Raw genomic sequence first — 20,000 nt, 5'->3', positions numbered from 1 at the left:
TCATTTTGCGTGACTGAGTCGCACCAAATTTTCCTTCACTAAATAAAATACGTTCACGAGCTCCGGGTTTCCATCCAGTTTCATAATTTTGGTCGGTTTAAGACAATTCAAGTGGCATAAGGCAAGCATTGTAATCGCTTTTTACGGGATGTAATAAAATGTAATCCTTGGCAACAGCTACAACGCTCGTCAAAAATCTTGAAACGCTTGTGTCTGTTTCCCCTTCCCCAATGTTGATTTGGGTATCACAGTGGTCTCAGTGCTTCAAAACACGCGTGGCTCAACATTGGGGAAGGAGAAGGCACATTTCATGCGGGAAAAATGTGTGAAGTAGAAATCTCAGGATTTTTGTGGAAACGGTGTCTGTTTCAACGATTTGTGACGAGTATTGTAGAAATAAACATACGCTCCCTGCAGAAAATTCTCGTATAGCGAATTATATTTACCGGTCTGCTGCATTTTACCCCGGGGTCCGGTTGTTCAAAAACCGATTAACTTTTAACCAGGATTAGCGGAAAATTTGGTTCCATATTTTTCAACTTTTTAGTGACGTTTCTCATGCTTATTTTTGTTTTTCAAGATTGACTTTCTCTAATGTAAGATTTTGCCGCATATCAGCTTTGAACAACATTTGGGAGTAAAGAAATAAACTCCTTGGTTAATTTTTAATCTTGGGTTAGCATTAAACGGCTTTTGATTTTACACCGGCTGGCTGATTGCTTTCTCTTTTGTGCGAACTAACTGCTGGTCGCATGACCAGTATTAGACGGGTCAACTGACCAAACTCGTATACAGTAAACACCCGCATATAAGAACACATTTAGTGAGAAATCAGCCTAAAAGTGTTCTTAAAATGTTCTTAAAATTGGTTTCAGAAATACTTCAAACTATATATGACTGGAGGTTTAATTAATATATAATGCTGTTTTGTAATAGATTTTATAGTTTGTAATCGTCCTGAACACCAGAGTACTTTGATGTAAGTTACTGTACTGAATTGTTTCCTTATCCTAATACCCTTTCCCTGTATATTAAGAACATACTTTATTTATCAGCCTGAATTTGTTCTTATTTATATGGTGCTTTATTGACCAAATTTCAGCCTGATGTTCTTAATCCACTTGTTCTTATATGCGGGTGTTTACCGTAATCTACGATGTAGACGATCCAACTCCGATTGGGTATTGGGTATTTTACATGACCAGCATAACTTTAGTTACACAGTGAAAAGGTTTACATGGTGTTGATGCTATCTGTATCAAAAGGAATTGACATGACTGTCATTTTTTGTAGTAATGAAGCTGAGACAATTACAAGTCTGGATGATATCTACCAGATTGGAGCGTTTGTTCAGATAACTGAGTTATATGACATGGGCGATAAAATTAGGATGGTAGTTCTGGGCCACAGAAGGTTTGTCTGTTGTCATTTTTAGGAAGCTTTATGATATTTTCACGGTATATCCTTTTGTTCGGAGATTAACGAAAATCAACAAAATGTATGTCTACTTATTAATAATTATAACAATATGAGCGACAGTGTCCTGTAAGATGTTTCAAACTCAAAGGCAAAGAAATTGAATGAATAGTGTAAATCAGGAATCTGGAGAAAGCTAGAGTTCTTCAGTCTGTTTTAGAGCTAAAATTTTCACTTTGAACAGCCACCTTTGTTTTGATAATCCTGTCAAAATTAGGCCCTACCCACACAAATCTGGATATTCTGGCAAACAGAGTTTTTTTCTTCATATATGAAAATCTGCATCCACACAAAAAAAAAACTGTTCAAAAGCGATGGCCTCCACCTATAGAGAATGTGCATGACTGCATTCTCTGTGGTATCATGAGCCTCTGATGTCATTGTATTCAAAAACCTCCATTTTCACCTGTCTACACGAATACCATAAACCTCCGTTTGAAAAGATCAATAGTCTGGAAAGCTTTTCAAAAACCTTTGCTTCCAGTGACTGAAAATGCCATCTTCATGTGGACGGGAGGTAAAAATGGAGGGAAAAGTCTCGGCAGAGTTTTCAAAAATATCCTGATACCGGTACATGTATATGGGTCTTAATGAGTTTTATCTGCTTTCTTACAGCATGTAGTATATCATCACTGACATTATGATTTTCGCTGTTATTGCCACTGTCATTGTTATTACAATTAATTTTTGTCATTATGATAATCATCATATGTGTAAAGAATCATCACAAGCTTGCTACACTTCAAGGCATGTGTCACATATTACATGCACTTGTAATCTACATGTAAGTGAACGGACTCTAACAAAAATTAATGTGTGGTGAATTTTCATCTGTCATTACAGTACAAATTATTGATGAGTTGATAAAATGAAAGCATGATGCAGTACGGAATTGATTATTACTGTTGACCAGTAATTACTGTATTTAAATCAACAAAATTGAAAGGGAAGGCAACAACACATGTACACGCTCTACAAGATACCAGTGATTAAAATTGATCAAAATAATGCTTGAATTATGATGCTGTGTAAACCAAGCATTTGGATACCATAGGGGATACCATATATTGAAAATGAATTAATCCTGGGGCGAGGGGAAAAGGGGCGTATCCCTTAGGGATGTAAATTTCAGGTTTTGGTCTCACTGAGGGAGTTCTGACTACGTAGCCATGAATGTCTCGTTTTAGGGTTGCATGCAGAGAAATATAAAAATATTATTTAATGTGTTTTAAATAAGGTCTCCTTTAGGGTTAAAAGAAGCCTGGGCCATTCCCAGATTGGTCTCTTTTAGGGGTATAATTCAAAATTTCCAATGAGCATCCCCAGGCCACCCCTTTCATATCCAAAGTCCCCCTGCCCCCCACCTACCAGGGATTAATAGTCCTTTTTCCTGTGGTGTTGTATTATTTCAGAATTAGAATCACAGATACTCTTGAGTATTCTTTCCATACTGAGGAGAACTTAGATTCTGTGGCCACACCAGATCTACCTCTGGAGACACCTGTGCCTCAGAAGGAAAAACCAATCTTGATGGTGAAAGTGGAAAATGTGCTACATGAACCATTTAAATTAACAGAAGAAGTCAAGGTACATGTACAAACTCATTTATTATTTTATTTTTCTCTACTTATGAGTTATCAGAACTGAATGATAAGTATAGAATAATGTGTTTTCATATTAAATATTAAACACGTGTACTGAAAAGTAAATAGTAAAATTCATGTAGGAGGAAAACATTTTAACTGCTCCATGCAAAAATAACAAAATGGACAATGATTTTTCCTAAGAGTGACAAGCAAATGAATTAAAGGTTTATTGTTGAAGAAGAGAAGTGTCCAGTGTTTGACGTTTTGAAAACAACGTCACAATTCTTGAAACATACTGTACCTGTAATAGCAGTAATGGAATTTAGGAGCTATTTTACTGGAAGCTATTTTAAACATCATAAATCATGTACGGTACATGTAGCTCTCTCCTACTGATTAGTGGTAGAGCTACTGAATTATTTTATCATCACAGTCAATTATGTACTAGCCTTTTGACATTTGACTCTCTAGTCATTTTGCAAGACATTCAAGTTGGTTTAACCTTTAACAGAAGGTCTTTGTGTACCTTGTTTACTTGAAAACGAGATCAAGAGACGGAATCAAATGAAAAATTGCATGATCTATTTATCCAGAATTTTAGCTTTAGTACCTTTTGATTGAAAATTATATGAAACTTACTTGTAAGTTGAAGTTTGATGGTAATTTTATTGAGTCATCAGGAAGTGTAAGGGATTTCATGAGATTGCACAATCCTATCCCAGAAATCAACTTTTAAAGGCAAACAAAGACTGAAGTTTACATGTAAAATCGGGTGGGTTGTAGTATAATGGTGGGCATGTGATCCCTTACACTTCCTGATGACTCAATAAAATTACCATCAAACGTCAGCTTACAGGTAAGTGTCGTTTAATTTTCAATTCTATTTGGTCATCATTCAGTGTAGGGATCCCATGAGATGTTTAAAGCCTGTATTTGTGAGCGCAAAGATAACAAATATCCAATATGTCAGGTGACACAACATTTATTTCTTCAATGGCTCAAATCTCACTGACAGAGAGTGACAAATAGGTTACACTGGCTGTGTACTGTCCAACAGAACTTTTGCCAACTCTCTATGTTGTTGAATTGGTTTCTTATAATACTTTGCAAATTTAAAGTGCAAAGTCCTGACCAACCTGCAGTGTGAAGAATAATGTCAACAGGAACCTTAGCTACTGCAGCTGTACTGGCTGACGCAGACCTCATACTATGAGGTTTAAAGCGACTTAAATCAATTGCAGCAAGTTCTAACTAAAGGTGGTTTTAACCCACTGACTCCCAGGGGTTCCTCATTGATGAGTAAAATCGTCTGGCCTTAGACAGAGTAAAATACTGTCTGGCCGGTTTAGGCAGGTTTGGGTGTCAAAGGGGTAATCCACCGAGATATAGTATCTTTGCTGGCTGCTTTATAGGTGACATGTATACGTGAAATGTGACAGTGGTTGATGTGGTTGTATTTAATTCTCAATCCACCACTGAAGGTCAGATCTTGCTTTATCTGAAAATTTCATGAAAGATTCAAAACCGCATTACCGGTATCTCAGGAAAACTTGCATCCATAAGGCCAATCACTTCAGAGGCGGTCCGTATACCATGTAGTGGGGGACTGGTTGTCAAGCAGGACGATCACTTTGGATTTTAATTTCAAGGCTTTGGAAGGTGTTAGTGATACCGTCATTTGAACTGAATTCAATACAAAGCCTAGAAAAGTGATGACCTGACTTGGTATAAGGACTGAATTTGCCATGTTTAGTGTCAGACCCGAGTCTGTAAATAACCTGACGGTGGTAGATATATTTGTTTCACAATCAGAAAAGGTGTTCCCTTTGAGATAATATACCACGTTTTCAAAACCTTTGCTCCTTAAAACAGAACATGCTGGTTTCAAAAGTTTTGTGAATATTCTTGGAGCTCTACATAATCCATTTGGAAGACAAGTGCACTGAAACAACTGGGTTCTTCCATTTGAATCAGAGGTATTTCCTGTGATTTAGGTCTATAGACACAGAGTAATAAGCATCTTATAAATCAATACTAGCCATGTACATGTAACAGTTGGGGCTCATACAAATAATAGCACTTTCAAGATTTTCCATTTTAAAATGGTGATGTTTCACAAACTCATTCAGATCATTTCCAATTAAGTATCAGTCGATATGAGCCTAATTATGTTTTCTTGATTGTGTTTCTCAATAACTCCTGTGTCTAAAAACTTCTCCAATTGGTTGTCAATAATAATAACGTCAGTTGCATTGAAATTGTATTCTTGGGGAATAATGTTCTTCTTCGGATAGGTAGCAAACTCAATTAATTTTAACCCCCTTTACAGCACTAAGTATGAAATGATCAGAAGTTATGGTTTGCCATACAGACAAATTGTTTCAGTTGACCAGCGACAAATGGTACAGTAATTGTGTGGTCATTATTGGTATCATCATCAAGACTCACCTGGCAATCTAGGTGGTTTTGGGACTTAGTAAGTGCTACTGTGGTTGTTCTGGTTTCCTCTTCCTTTTGTGGTGTAGGAGTAATCTCGTCGCTGGACCCTGAGACTTCCATAAAAAAGGCTTATGATTCTGATTGTGCTGGCTTTGGGGAAAGTTCGGCCTTCTTGAATGTCTGAGGTGTTATGCTGGATGCTTTGATGAAACCTGGGCACTGACTTTATTGGTTTCAGAAATCTCCTTTACTGACTTTGGCAAGTCATCTCCAAATAGCATTTTGGTTAATGGCTTTTGTGAGCTGCATAGTTGTTGCGGTTTTCTCGCTGTCCTGATTCGAACTCTGTGAGTGCCGGACAGAATTAACATCTCCGGTGGAGATGTTCAAGTGATTGTTCCCGTCACGTTTTGACATCTCGGTTGAGGCCACGGCTGATTTCAGCATATTGTGACCACAAAGTGAGCAACTGTTTACTGGTACTCGTCGAGTCAAAGAGACATTTAAAGAAATACACGACTTCAGTCATGCGGACTGTAATTTTCAAAGAAATCCAGCAAAATTTTGCAGAGCTATTGTAAAGATGTCTGCCAAGGAGCAGGAAAAGATTCGCATTGATTTCTGGGATAGGATCGTGCAATCTCATGGGATCCCAACACTGGATGATGACAAAATAGAATTAAGCCCTGACAAGTGTAACGGTGCCCTCTGTCTTAAGTCCAAGCCTTGGTTTGTTAATTAGTATAATTTTAATAGTGATACAGCAACTGACTTGTTTGTTGTGTCTTTTAAACAGGCTCTTGCTGCTGAAGTCATCAAAACTATCAGAGATATAATCTCGTTGAACCCCTTGTACAAAGAGTTTCTGGCTCAGCTCATTGAAGGTGGTAAAAAAGTTGCAGATAACCCTGTTCATCTGGCTGATTTTGGTATGTGGATTGTATCAGTATTTCAAAAAGATAGTGCTTACATGAAGTGTCTACATGCTCCATCTTAAGGAATTGTTGGTGGAGGAAATTACCGTCAAAAAGAATCAAGAACACCTGTACTGTAGCAAATTAAATCTCTTAAATCACTCTGTAGTGAAACAACAACAACAAAATAATTTCTAATTAAGCAAAACAAGTATACAGAAGGGGGCATGTGATTGTTGATCATTTAAAGCAAGTAAGGCAAAATACAGTAGTAACGTGCTGATGGATAGGAGATGCTGTCAAAATTAATGACAACTCCTTGCAAAAAAGCTCTTTAATGCTACATCTAACCACAAGTGTTTCTGCAGGCTCGTGTGGTATATTGCCATTTTATTAATTTTTGTCCATTTGCACAATGCAGGCGCAGCCCTGACCAGTGCTGAGACAGCTCAGCTTCAGGAAGTATTTGAAGAGACCAAGGTTCCTGTGAGATTGCGACTTACTCTCGAGCTGCTGAAGAAAGAGCTTGCCGTGTGTCAGCTGCAACACCAACTTGGTAAGGAGGTGAGTGTGTACGAGGTTTCAGCTTTTATTCAGCACATGTGCTTTTTATCCTTGTCGCATCACCTGGCCTCGTACAACATAAATATACTATTTTTTAAGGCAGGTCAGTTTGCGGCAACCTGAAGGCTGGTGTGGACCTGCCAACAACTTAATTAAAATCTATATTTACAAAACCTTAAACGAAAATAATAAAAACTTCTAAAATATAAAAAATCTGATTGTTTTGATGTTATCAGACAGGCTGGTCCAGTATCTTTGAGGCCTGTCTAAGTTTTTGTTTAAAAAGTTGATAGGAAGAAGCGTCCTTGATGGCTTCAGGAAATAAATTCCAAACAATGGGCCCTCTATACCTTACACTATTTCTCCCAATGTTGCTATTGTACGGTACATGCGAGAAGTGATTAATATGCCTTAAATTATAATTAGTATTAGTGTTGCGTGTTTTGAATAGGGCTGTGAATTGATCAGGTAAACTATTATGATAGACCTGGTACATTATAGAAGCGAGCCTACGCTTGTAAATATAGACTAGTGGTTTCCATTTTACAAGGTCAAGAACGTCAGTGTCAGGAGTTTCGGTAGGGAGTTTGTGGACTAGTTTGGCTGCTTTCAGGTGCAAACGTTCCAAAGTATAAAATGCAGATGGTGAGCAAGATCCCCAAATAGCGATGCAGTAAGTGATGCTTGGTACAATCCCTTTGAAATGTATTTCTTCCAAGACACTTGAGGGAAGGGCTTTAAACTTTTTCAGGAATTTTAGCTTTCCTCCAAACTTAATATGCAGTGCTTTAACTTGGGGTTTCCAGTTCAGTTTATAGTCGATTTCAACCCCTAAGCAAGTGGATTTAGTGGTGAAGTAAGAATGTCCGAACATAAGAGGTCTTAATGGACCAACAAAAGCATGGCTGGAAATCAGCATAGCCTCAGTCTTTCCAGTGTGAACAGTCGGATGATTCTTACAGCTCCATACTCTGAAGTCGTTTAAAATGTAGTTTAACGCATCAATAGTTTTTTCGACCTCTTTCCCAATGTAGTAGATAGTAGTGTCATCTGCAAACATATGGATACATCCGATTTTGGACGAATTTGGTAGGTCGTTGACATATATTGCAAAGAGTCTGGGTCCCAGTAGAGAACCTTGGGAAACACTGAGAGCGATTTGTCGTAGCTTTGATCTTGCACCGTTGACATTGACATATTGGGATCTTTCATGAAGGTAGCTTGCAATCCACTCGTGGAATACACCAGAGACTCCTAAGTCTGACAATTTGGATTTAAGCATGACTTGTGCACTACATGTATCTACAGCTGTATAACCAAATGTCAACCTAAGACAGATAGTAATTTATCAAGTTTGCCAAATTTACCAAAATCACCATGTCTGTCAAGATAACTGAGTTGACATTGAAATTTCATCACATTTTCAATTTTGTTGGGTGTACCGGTATGTCTGGACTTACAATGACATAATCATTATTTTCAAGTTCACTAGTAGTAGTCTTCTCAATGAATCAAAAAGGTTATGATAGTCTTTGAAGAGAGTAGTGAATAAAACAAAACAAAGGAATATTTCTAAATGTATATATGAATTTTACATGATATTTTCATCTGTGTTTTAGGGAATTCAAAGTACAAATAACAAACTTAAACACTGGATTTTACAGTAGGTCATTGTGCTAAATGTACAAGTAATCACTTTAAAATTATTAATATTATTGACTCTGCTTCCAGGTTGAGGAAAAAGTAAACAAACAACAGAAGAAATTCCTTCTCCAGGAGCAACTGAAGATTATCAAAAGGGAGCTTGGATTGGAGAAGGAAGACAAGGATGCTGTTGGAGAGAAGTTCCGTGACAGAATAAAGGATCTGAATGTACCCAGTCATGCTGAGGAAGTTATTGAAGAAGAACTTAGCAAGTTAGCCTTCCTGGATACGCATTCTTCCGAATTTAAGTGAGTAATGAAACTCTTAGCTCTTTGCTCTCTTAGCTCTTTGCCTACAATGGTTTAGTATGCCCTAAATTTGTATTCTGACTCAAAGAAAGTCTTTTATGCAAATTTTGAATATATGTGATAGAAATATCATTATGAGCCAAATAAAAAGAAAGTGACAATGATGGTTATTATTATTCAAGTTCCATCTCTATTACAACCTAGTGTTTGTTTCATTTTTGTTACAAATGAAAGATTTATTTGAGACAGTCATATGCTATTCACCCATAACACCATTTGGCTTCATTTTGTTCTCACCCAATAGTCCTATGGAAGCAATAGTGCAGGAATAGGCGGTTATTTCGTAACATTGGCTTCTTCATCAAGTTTGATATTTTTTGTCGTCACTTTGATCTTTAGTGTGACACGGAATTACCTGGATTGGTTGACTAGCATTCCCTGGGGTATTCATAGCGAAGAGAATTTCAAAATCAATCAAGCACGGGAAGTTCTAGATGAAGATCACTATGGACTACAGGATATTAAAGACAGGATATTGGTAGGGTTTATAACAGCTTTATTATGCATTACACATAGAGTGTACTGTGTGTGTGGCATAATAGAACGGATTTGTGACTATAATTTTGGTTGTGTAATTTTGTTAGTTCAGCAAGTCACAGCTTAAACTAGACCTTATTCATAAATGGCCCTGTTTTATTATTCTTTCGCTAATGTGCAAATTATAGCCTACCAAGCTTCATTTTAGCACAAGAATTCTTTTCGATTTACCGTGTGGTATGGAGACTTGGTAGGCTAATTTGTAATTGGACAAAAGAAATGTAGAAATTGACCACCATTTATGAATAAGGTCTATAATAAGCAGTAACCAGTGTATAACAAATGGGTATGCATGCGTTGTTGTCAGAGCAATCTTTTTCAAAAATTGAGGAAAACAGGATCAAGATGTCGTGGTTTAAAATGAATTTGAGGTTATACAGGACCTTGGTTAAAACGTGGGTATGACGAGGTTGTGATAAGAAAAGTGTTCAATTTGCAAACTGTATGATTCTATTTCTTGTAGGAGTTCATTGCTGTGAGTCAGTTAAATGAATCTGTGCAGGGTAAAATTCTTTGCTTTACAGGTCCACCAGGTTAGTAATCACTGTATTTCTTTTCAAATGTTAAATGGATGAAGGGGTTTAGTTTCTAAAGAATCTGTGATGCTGCGTTGGTGGGAAAGTAAAACACAAAAATTGGTTTATTAACTGGGTGATAATATGGTAAATTTACCACCCTAAAGAAATTTGAAAGCTGATGTTTCAAACATTAGCTCTTACTTAAAGTGAATCCGCTCTGATAAGAATGATAATTAACAATTATTATTAAATTTTCAACCTCGGTTATGCATTTCTCGTGATGTGATTGGTTCTCTCAATCTCGGTTATCAGATCATATACCTTAGATTGACCTTATATGGTAAATGATGGCGCTAAGCGTTGCTAAGCTAAAAGTTTTTTTTCTCCGGAAAGCGAAATTTCGCGCGCCCGTGGAATAACTGTTAATTGTTGGATGATCCGATGGTTACGTTTTATGTGACATCTGAATGAATCAAGGTAGCAAAACTGTTGCCATTGGTGTGTATCCTTTTTTTACCCTGAAGGGTGACCTTAGTGTCCAAGACGTTTGGTTTTTTATAAAAAAAAAAAATAACTTTTTTCAAAACATTTTTAGCCCTGTAACTAATTAAATCCCGTATTTATTTCCTTTTTAACCAGGAAACACAACTTAAGCACCTTTGGCGCCAAATATGCAATAGCACACGCATCCTACAGACTCGTGAAGAATCTATATTTATTAATTAATTTATTATTAGAATAGGTTTAAGGGCACCCAAGGAAAAACTAAGCCAAAAGCCTTTAAGAGACATTTCTTGGCCCCTTGTAATTTCTTAAGACAGTCTAAAGAGAGGTTTTATCACCTAGAAGAATTTGTTCGGATATCTTGGCTGGAAATTGAAGTTTCCGACAATTTTAGGGAATGAAATCTTCATTTCAGAAATTGCAGGCTGAACGTTTCCTTCAAAGAACTTCCCAGCAAACCATTTGCTCATCCGAAACTGCTAGGTGACTTTTTTAAGTGCCAAAAATTGCAAAAATATCCCTTCCGAAAACGTAAGGGACCACTTTTTCCTTTTTGCGAATCTTTTAGGTGATGTTTTAGTAAAGAAATCTATAGCTGTGCGGCAAAGTAGAGCCGAAGATTCTTAGAACAGCTTGACTCTCCTAAACACACATTTTCGCTGAAGTTTATTGTTTGGTGCCCCTGTAGGTTGCTTTGTTCCCAGAGTTAAATCCATCTCACATCCAATGCATGCTCATGGAAAAAACCACCAGCATCTTGCTTGTATCACAAATCTGGCGATCTACCAGTTTCTGTTGGTTCAATGTCTGTCGTTATTCCCAATTACTTTTTGTAGTGATGTTGGTTGAGCCATAATTATTGTTCTGAATTTAAACTGATGGTCATGTTTCCAGGTGTGGGAAAAACAAGTATTGCGAGATCGATTGCAAGAGCTCTCAACAGACAGGTAAAACAATCAAGTATCTAATCTTGATATCCAATAAGATTCTTAGGAAAGAGGAACAACAGATTAAAAAAAAAATAACGGAAGTAACTGGATTTTCTCTGATCTCTTTCCTGGACTGCTCGGATTTCCGTGGTGGCCCTTAACAAAATTGTTATAATTTGATTTACAATAAAGTCAATTTAAAACGTTAAGATACATGTAATAATAAATTATACTCCTAGCCGTAAGATTTATATATATTTATACGCAACTTTTTCAGTATTTCAGGTTCAGTGTTGGTGGTATGACAGACGTAGCAGAGATCAAAGGTCACAGGTTAGTGTACACAAATTAAAGTGCTACTATGATCAAAAATCCACTTCCTTTTTTTCTTCAGATTCTGAAAATGTGTTTGCTTAAAACGTGACTGGAAAAATTTCGAGCATTGATTTTTATACAGAGGCTGCTTACTTTGAGTGTAGGTTTTGCACTTCACGGTCTGCCATTACTCACGCTCCAACCTCAAAGGGTTGGATCTAGGGAAAAGTGACATCATTTACTCACTAGCTATTTCAGCGTGTAAACGTCAGCTCATGATTCAAATGGGTCAACGGAAATAAAAAATACCGTTGATTTCGCTCACCTTCCTTCTAATTCATGTCTAGATGGAATATAAACATACATCTCCTTTTCGCAAAAACTACGAAAATTTTGCACAAACACTTAAATCCTTAAAATTTCAACAGTTAATTGCAGCTTATTATATATGCAAAACACAAGTTTAAAAGTCTGAAAACCAGAAACTCCTGTGTTACAGATTAATTCAGCCGTTTACATACAGAAGTTACTTTTTCTTAGACAAGAGGTTTGGAAATAGAATTCAAATAAAATATATTTCTCTTTGAAACGTTCAGTTTGTAAGTCGCTTTAATACTACATTGAGTAGAATAGAACTTTAATAGGATCATCCTCGAAAGACTTGAATACGTTAAATACTAAACTATTTAAGTTATAAATAATTGAATAAAATAATTCATGATAACATTATAAAAAGGCCTGCTCTGTAAGTTGCCCTTTTATAGCTTGCTTGAAAGACTGCAAGGAAACACAGTGCTTTATGTCATTATCTAACGCTCTCGAGCGCTGTTTGAGTAACGAACTAAAAAAGTGATTTCAGAAAGGAAGGGAGAGAAAGGGGAAAAAATGAGTAAGTTTTTTACCATATAAGGGTCGGTCGCTATACGGACCTCCCAGCTGGCAAATAACATATATTTATCAAATAAAGTGTCAAGTCTTCTAGCGCTGGAGCACTACTAATTGGGAACTCTATAAACCGAAATCAACAAATCAATGGAAATCAAGTCAAATGTTTGTTTTTGAGGAGAGGGGAAAACCGGAGTACCTGGAGAAAAACCTCTCGGTGCAGAGAAGAGAACCAACAAACTCAACCCACATATGACGCTAACTCTGGGAAGCGAACCCGGGCCACATTGGTGGGAGGCGAGTGCCCTCACCACTGCGCCAGCCCTTGAGTGATTTTGTGTTTAGTTAACAAATTTTTGAAATCCAAAGAAAAAGAAGAATAGTTTGGTCATAGTAGCACTAATTTCTGCGTTGAGGTCACCACCCAACTAATCAGTTATATTAGAAGAATTTTTGACAAGCCTGAGTGTAACCATCTCTGTCTAACAAATGTCAACCAGAGTACGTTTTTGTGCAATTTAAATTGGCTGAAATCGGTTTGAACAATCTCAAGAGACTGTCTTATTAGAAGGATTGACTCTTCAACACAGCTTCAAGTAACAACAATGTTTTGGTACACAATTTTCCAATTGTAAAGTTAGCTCTGAATCTGCTCTAGAAGAAAATTTCCAAGAGTTTCAGCTTGACCTGGTAATCACTTTACATCATTAAAAAATAGGGGTCACCGATTTCGTTGGCGGTTTTAGATGATTTTCCTGTTACTGTGGTGACCTTTCATGTCACAACATTGAGTGCACTTCGGTGAGCCATAATAATTTTTGTTGTTTCACTCGGTAGAAAACATAGCTGTTTGGTGATACAGTGTTGTAGAGCCAAACCTTCCAAATAATGGAGCTTCTTGAAAGTTATGAAACTGGTTCGAGTCACATTAAAGCAACGAGGTTGGAATGATTGAGCAAAAGCGATTTTCAAACGATATGAATGAGTAAAGAGAAACGATGGGAACGGTGTGTCGGTTTTTTTTAACATCCCTTAGGTTTCATAAGCACCGAAGTCCACAATTTATATTGCTTGTCCGAAGAGATTTGAAGATGAAATCACAGAATCCTCAGTTATGAAAAGACCCTGTCCCTGGGCTGTGTGTTAGTCCGACAAAGTTCGAACCTGAGGTCTCCTGCATGGTAGCGGTCGGCGGTTGACTCAAGATTATTGCTTAATCGTTTCAACCACGTTGTCAAGTGGTCTCTTATCACCCAACATGTATGGTATGTCTTATGGTCCTACGGTATGTCCAAGCTGTCTACTTGATCTTCCACCTCGAGTTGTACTTCATCTTCCAGAGCTGTGTACTGTACATACATAGTACTTTATTTGATTAACTGGTTAAAATTTGGCATTCATAGATTGGTGTAGGCCTACTATACAACAAACTACAATGAAGAAACAATAACAATAACAACAAGATAAGAAAAACTTATCTTTTGTAGTTTTCTGCAAGTGCCGAGAAAAAATGCGCCGCTTCGTCATGTATGTTATTGAGAAAGAAATTCTGTTGGGGTTATCACGCAACGCTTCTCCCAAGTTCCTTTGGTGGCGGGGAACATCCTAAAAATTTGATTGGGTCCGCCTTCCCTTAAATGCAGTGCTTCTGACAGACAAATCGTGCTTAAGCGTTTTTGTAATATGCCAACATTCTATTCGCTAATTAATATTTGTGGATTGTCATATTCGGTAACACGATGTTTTTCGCAGGCGAACGTACGTTGGTGCCATGCCTGGTAAAATTATCCAATGTCTTAAGAAGACCAGAACGGAAAACCCTCTTATTCTTATCGACGAGGTAAGTATAAGCTTTCAAATATGAAATGTACATATTAAAATTTCAGGATCACGATAGAAAAGTTTTACGCTGAAATTGTATTCAACAAAAGCAATGTTTTAGGCGCGCCAAGTAAAACGTATACATTTGTAGTGATGAGCACTTATCCCGACCTCATGTTCGAGAAGTGTTAGCCAATTTTCTCTTTAATAGTGACGCTTAATGTAAGTATAATTTCCGATTAAGCTGTAATTAAGTTAAGTTTTACTCTTGTGGCCAGTGTTAAGCGCTTCGAAGTTGAAATTTTCCTTCGGCCTAGTTTTTCTGCGATTATTGTAAAGTATGACGCGGATTCATTGCAGTCACAATTAATGATGGGTAATATTGCACGTGTTGTTTTTAGACAAGTCAGTTAACAAAAGCAATTGTGAGACTGCTCTCAATTTCCTCTCTAACGTAAGCGGCTGTTTCAGTTGGCTTTCGCCTGCTTGTGACTTAACATTACCTCTGGTTTTTTTTGTTTTTTGTTTTTTTTTTCAGGTTGACAAGATAGGTCGTGGTGTTCAGGGAGACCCCGCCTCAGCCCTCCTCGAACTTCTTGATCCGGAGCAGAATTCTGGCTTCCTGGACCATTATCTAGATGTACCAGTGGATCTGTCCAAGGTAACAATAAATAGTTTAGACATGATGAGTTCCGGCTGGTGTTTCCAAATGCGAGGAGAATATCTCTCCCTTTTGTCATTTTATTAGTAATGACACCTTTGAAAGAATTCACCAAATTTCTTCCATTTTTTCTTTCTTTTTTAAATGATGTGCTCAAACTCTATTCTTTCAACAAAATACAACCGGTTTCTCGTTGCTTCTGACAGTGCGCAAAAAGAGACTCTCGCTAACGTCATAACGTGGAATTTATACATCCATCGGGCGTGAAAGATAGGAAGGTAGCCCATTCCGTCGTCAATGTTTGTTTTACGATCTAGACATCATCGTGCTGCCTCTGTTGCTGAGGAATGACTTAAAGTTGCTTTTTTTCCCTCAGGTTTTGTTTATATGCACAGCAAATATCACAGACACAATTCCTGGACCATTGAAAGACAGAATGGAGATCATAAATGTGTCGGGATATGTAGAGGACGAGAAGAAATCAATTGCACAGGTGTGTGCCTTTATTCCCTATATCACAATACAGCACGTTACTTCTTTCTTCTAGTCTAATTTAATTTCATAAAGGTAGCGATTTGCAAGCAATTGAAGGCATTCAACGTCAAATTCAGAGAGAACAACCTTCTCTTAATCAACAACTGCATCACATAAATCTAAAACTATCCTTTTAATTCTCACATTGTCACGTTTTATGTACATTCCGTTGTTACTGGAATAATTAGCACTTTTTCCGTACTTATAAATTCAACTTAACGCTTTGTACATTAATCAACTGAAGATGACAGAAGTTTCTGTCGAAACATGTCTTGTAATTTCAACAGTTTTGTCGTTTTCTTTAAATTTCTGACTTGCCTGCTGATATCAAGATCCTCAGACCAAATATATCGTAAAATTCCGAAAATAAGCCCCGGGGCTTATATTTTTCAAAGGCCCCTTTCGAGGGGCTTATTTTTGGAAGGGCTTATCTGCGGAGGGAAATTTGCGTTTCCAAATCGATTGGGCTAGCCTTATAGTTGGAATTAAATTTACCGTTTTTACTTTGTATTTGAGGGCAATTTTCCAAGGAAGGAAGGTCGTATCTGCGGAGGGAAATTTGCGTTTCCAAATCGATTGGGCTAGCCTTATAGTTGGAATTAAATTTACCGTTTTTGCTTTGTTTTACTTTCCAATTTGTCTTTGAGGGCAATTTTCCAAGTGCAAGCTCCCGGGGGGCTTATATTTGGAGGGGCGATTTAACGGAGGGTTTTTTGCGTTGCCGCTTTGGGGGGCGTACATTTGGAGAGGCTTACACACGGAGGCGCGTATTTTCGGAATTTTACGGTATAGTTAAGGGAGAGTTTTAGTCTTGTGTTTTCCGCAAACGTCTGGATAAGATTTGCTTGCGTTTCGCAGAAAATCAAGGATGTTTCATTGTATCTGATTCCTTGCCTGGTACATGTAGCTATTGATATCCAGTAATTTGTCAACTGAAGAGAGATCATTTTAGTTTGTCTTATCCCTATGAGGGCCGGTGACATTCCCTTTCGATGGTCTCCTTCCTTGGTTAATTTAAATCCTCCCTCCACTTTACAATAGGGACCTTTAGATTCTAGGACGAGGACGAGAACGAGTACGAGATTTGACTGCCCGTTTTTAGTGGAAACACTTAGAAAACTTAAAACCCCGTACGATTGATCTTACTCTTTGTTGGCAGTATATTTTGCTCAGTTATTCTTATTGCTGGTAACTGAGCCTTTTTGCTGATCGAGAAATGCCAAAACTGCTACTTTGTTGTTGACTTGTTTTGAAACAAACCTCGTACTAAAGTGAAGATGGTATCACGTTTTTCCCGCCAAAATGAGGCGGTTTGCGCGCGCTCACTGTTGTGCTATGAGAAGTTCTCGTCCTTGAATCTAAAGCTCGCTAATGTTATACATCCACTCACTCCTCCTTCTTCTTTTCCTTCCTTTTGCTCATACCTCTCTGTCTAACATTGTCTTAACCGGCTAAGCTGCCACTTCCAGTGGTCATAGTTTCTGAGCTTTCTCTTTTTCACTTCCTCTAGCACATTCCTTGCTTGGAGGTTACATCTACTTCTCTGCTGACCCAATCGTTTGTTCGCCCCTCTTTCCAACTCACTCCTTGTTCACGTCTCCACGGCCACGCTTCGAAAACCTCAATTATCTTTTCCTGGGTTTTCCTCAAAGTCCAGCTTTCAAAACGAAACAGAGCAGTACTACAGATCAGTGCTTTTGCAAGCGTCATTTTGGTCAACAAGCTTAGATCTTTTTACTTCAGACTAAAAGTTACAGTAAGACGTTTTTCACGCTTTTATGAAAAGCAGCAGCATGCAGCAGCATGTAAGACCCCAGTAATCTGTTCATGTGTCACTCTTATTTTTATCAGACTTACCTTATTCCACAAGCAAGAAAGATTGCTGGTATATCAGAAGAACAAGTTTCAATACACGATCCTACACTATCACTACTTATTAAATCATACTGCAGAGAAAGTGGTGTCAGAAATTTACAGAAACATATTGAAAAGGTGAGCGTTTAGAGAGGATTATTCCACTGAGTAAGTAAAATGAAAGAAGAAGAGGGAAATCTTGCATGGGAGAGGAACTTTTGTAAGCCGGTGTATAGGTTATTGTTTTGTAGTTAAGTTGCAAGCCAATTGACCGAATGTAAAAATGGCCGCCAACAAATTATTCTTTTGTCTTTGTGTTAATTAGCCTAACTAGCCTCGTTTTACAGCCCAAATTCTTTCAATTTTACGCATGTGAACGAGGCTAGTTAGGCTAATTAACACAAAGACAAAAGAATAATTTGTTGGCGACCATTTTTGCATTCGGTCAATAACTTTGTACCTCATAAGAGGGGCTCATGGAGCAATATTCTTTTGAATGAAATAAATGTATATTTAAAGTGCGGGAAGAAGCAGATGACCTTGAAGCGTGTAACTTGCAACTCTTTTCCTCGGAACAAAGCTGATGATTTTAGGACACCAATTGTAAGCCCAAATATGGACAAAAATGAGATCGAAGCTTAACGCGCGGGAAAATGAACGAGCTACGTTACATCCAAATAAGGAATTTTTAAACTTAAAAAAAAAACCCAGCGCTGAGACAGAGTTAAACGCTTGAAAGGCCATGAGCTTCTGATGCGGGTTGTAAACGAAATGGAGAAGTGCTCCTCGCACTTACCTGGACAATTTAAACAATTGTCTCTTCTATAAATATATAGAAACCTAAAATATTCAGGTGGCTTCAACGACATTCGAACCCATGACCTCTGCGATGCCGGTGCGATGCTCTACCAACTGAGCTATGACGTCACACAGTTGGGAGCAGGTCAATTTGTTGGGCTCATGTGTTCTCGTGAAAGAATAGTAAGAGACACGAACCTCTGTCTTGTACTTCATGCTACCGCCGATATCCACTGACCAAACGATGCTAGCAGTTGAAATTTGTCAAATTTTACAACTGTTTTAACATAGGTACTTAACACAATCATGGAAAGGCTTACCGTTTTGAAATCGCTTCTTAGACTCAAATGCTCCACATGCGTGTCAAAGCGCCGAAACGTTGTTACTCTTTGAACTGAATGTTTTGTATCTGATACCCGAGATTTCCCGTCCCGCTGGGGTTAGCGAAGTATCCTAAAAATAAATTTTAACGAGCGGTTTTAGAGTGAAAATAGAGAATGAAAGATTCTCTGTTGCATGTTCATGTTGTCGTTATGCAGAGGAACGGAAAAATATTTGCGAAAACCCGTGCTGCACGTGCAAGACGATTATTTATGTTCTTTTAACCAATGATATCACAGTTTTGTGACGTTGTTGTCGTCGCCGTCGTCGTTTCAGACGTTCCGCAAAAGGAAACTAAGGGCGCGTTCGATTGACCCTATTCCGGAATAAGAATACGTGGAGTGATGATTAAAACGGTATGTTTGGCGCGTTTCGAAGCAACAAGGATAACAAAAATATGTTTAAAATAGCACTTTAGCAGATATTTGAAATTTTTAATGTGAATCCCCGTAAAAACGAAGGATTTCTAACTTATATTCCATGGATTCCTATTCCGGAATACGGTCAATCGAACGCACCCTAAAGTACGCGACGCTTTTGAGCCACGGACGGCAACCGGAAGTGAGCTGTTCAGTATAGTTTGTCTTTGCGCTACCACATTTATATTGTTAAGCATCTTTTCACTGCTAGAGGCGATTTGTTTAAAATCTAGGATAAACTAATCTCCTGGCGTGTGAAAAGTTCAATTCCTGTGTGCGTTAGTGGCTCGATAACGCTCTGTCGTATGTTTACGGAGGACTTAGTTCTTTGGGCTTGGTTGGGTTGATGTTCACAGCAATATCAAAGGCGCAAGTAGTCTTTTCAAAGACTGTATTTAAGGAAAAGGTACCCTCGTTATAGGAAGTTTACATGTTTCGTCAATAGCCGCCATGTTGGTGAAAGGAAACAAAAGATCTCGCTTTAGCTTCTTTTGTTGGTCCACCGTCTTTGTACATTACACCATTGTCGCCTCGGGCTCAAGAGATTGTTTGAAAACTATCTATAGCACATCTTAGTGAATAATGTCAATCGCTTTCCCTTCCCGCAGATATTCCGTAAGGCAGCTCTGAAGATTGTTCAAGGTGCCGATGGAGCGGTGGAAGTTACGACTGAAAATCTTCATGAATACGTAGGCAAGCCACTGTTTAACAGCGACCGCATTTACGATGAAACTCCAGCAGGGGTGGTCATGGGACTGGCTTGGACTTCACTCGGTACGCAACTTTGTCTTGTATCTTTGCCCCTCCCGTTCCCCCTCAAATCAATGTTGACCCCAACTAAACTGATGATACT

The 20,000-nt window shown here is 38.0% G+C and overlaps 1 protein-coding gene across 2 annotated transcripts in view; it reads left to right on the top strand.

Moving 5' to 3' along the window:
* Window positions 1–20,000, top strand: part of LOC137992798 (lon protease homolog, mitochondrial-like) — a 60,366-nt gene that overhangs the window by 34,273 nt on the left and 6,093 nt on the right. The window contains exons 1-15 of one of the 2 annotated variants that reach the window (XM_068838318.1): window positions 104–121; window positions 1,294–1,413; window positions 2,889–3,063; window positions 6,298–6,430; window positions 6,837–6,979; window positions 8,711–8,931; window positions 9,331–9,469; window positions 9,992–10,061; window positions 11,445–11,497; window positions 11,757–11,812; window positions 14,432–14,519; window positions 15,039–15,161; window positions 15,538–15,654; window positions 17,547–17,687; window positions 19,756–19,921. In XM_068838318.1, coding sequence (XP_068694419.1) covers window positions 1,373–1,413; window positions 2,889–3,063; window positions 6,298–6,430; window positions 6,837–6,979; window positions 8,711–8,931; window positions 9,331–9,469; window positions 9,992–10,061; window positions 11,445–11,497; window positions 11,757–11,812; window positions 14,432–14,519; window positions 15,039–15,161; window positions 15,538–15,654; window positions 17,547–17,687; window positions 19,756–19,921 — 1,666 coding nt within the window. In that variant the 5' untranslated portion in view covers window positions 104–121; window positions 1,294–1,372. Of the gene's footprint in view, window positions 1–103; window positions 122–1,293; window positions 1,414–2,888; window positions 3,064–6,297; window positions 6,431–6,836; window positions 6,980–8,710; window positions 8,932–9,330; window positions 9,470–9,991; window positions 10,062–11,444; window positions 11,498–11,756; window positions 11,813–14,431; window positions 14,520–15,038; window positions 15,162–15,537; window positions 15,655–17,546; window positions 17,688–19,755; window positions 19,922–20,000 lie in introns of those variants that run through there. The other variant, XM_068838317.1, reaches the window with a different exon arrangement.

Source organism: Montipora foliosa, chromosome 2, assembly GCF_036669935.1.
Source record: "Montipora foliosa isolate CH-2021 chromosome 2, ASM3666993v2, whole genome shotgun sequence".
Lineage (NCBI taxonomy): Eukaryota > Metazoa > Cnidaria > Anthozoa > Scleractinia > Acroporidae > Montipora > Montipora foliosa.
This window is presented reverse-complemented; position numbering and strand designations above follow the sequence as displayed.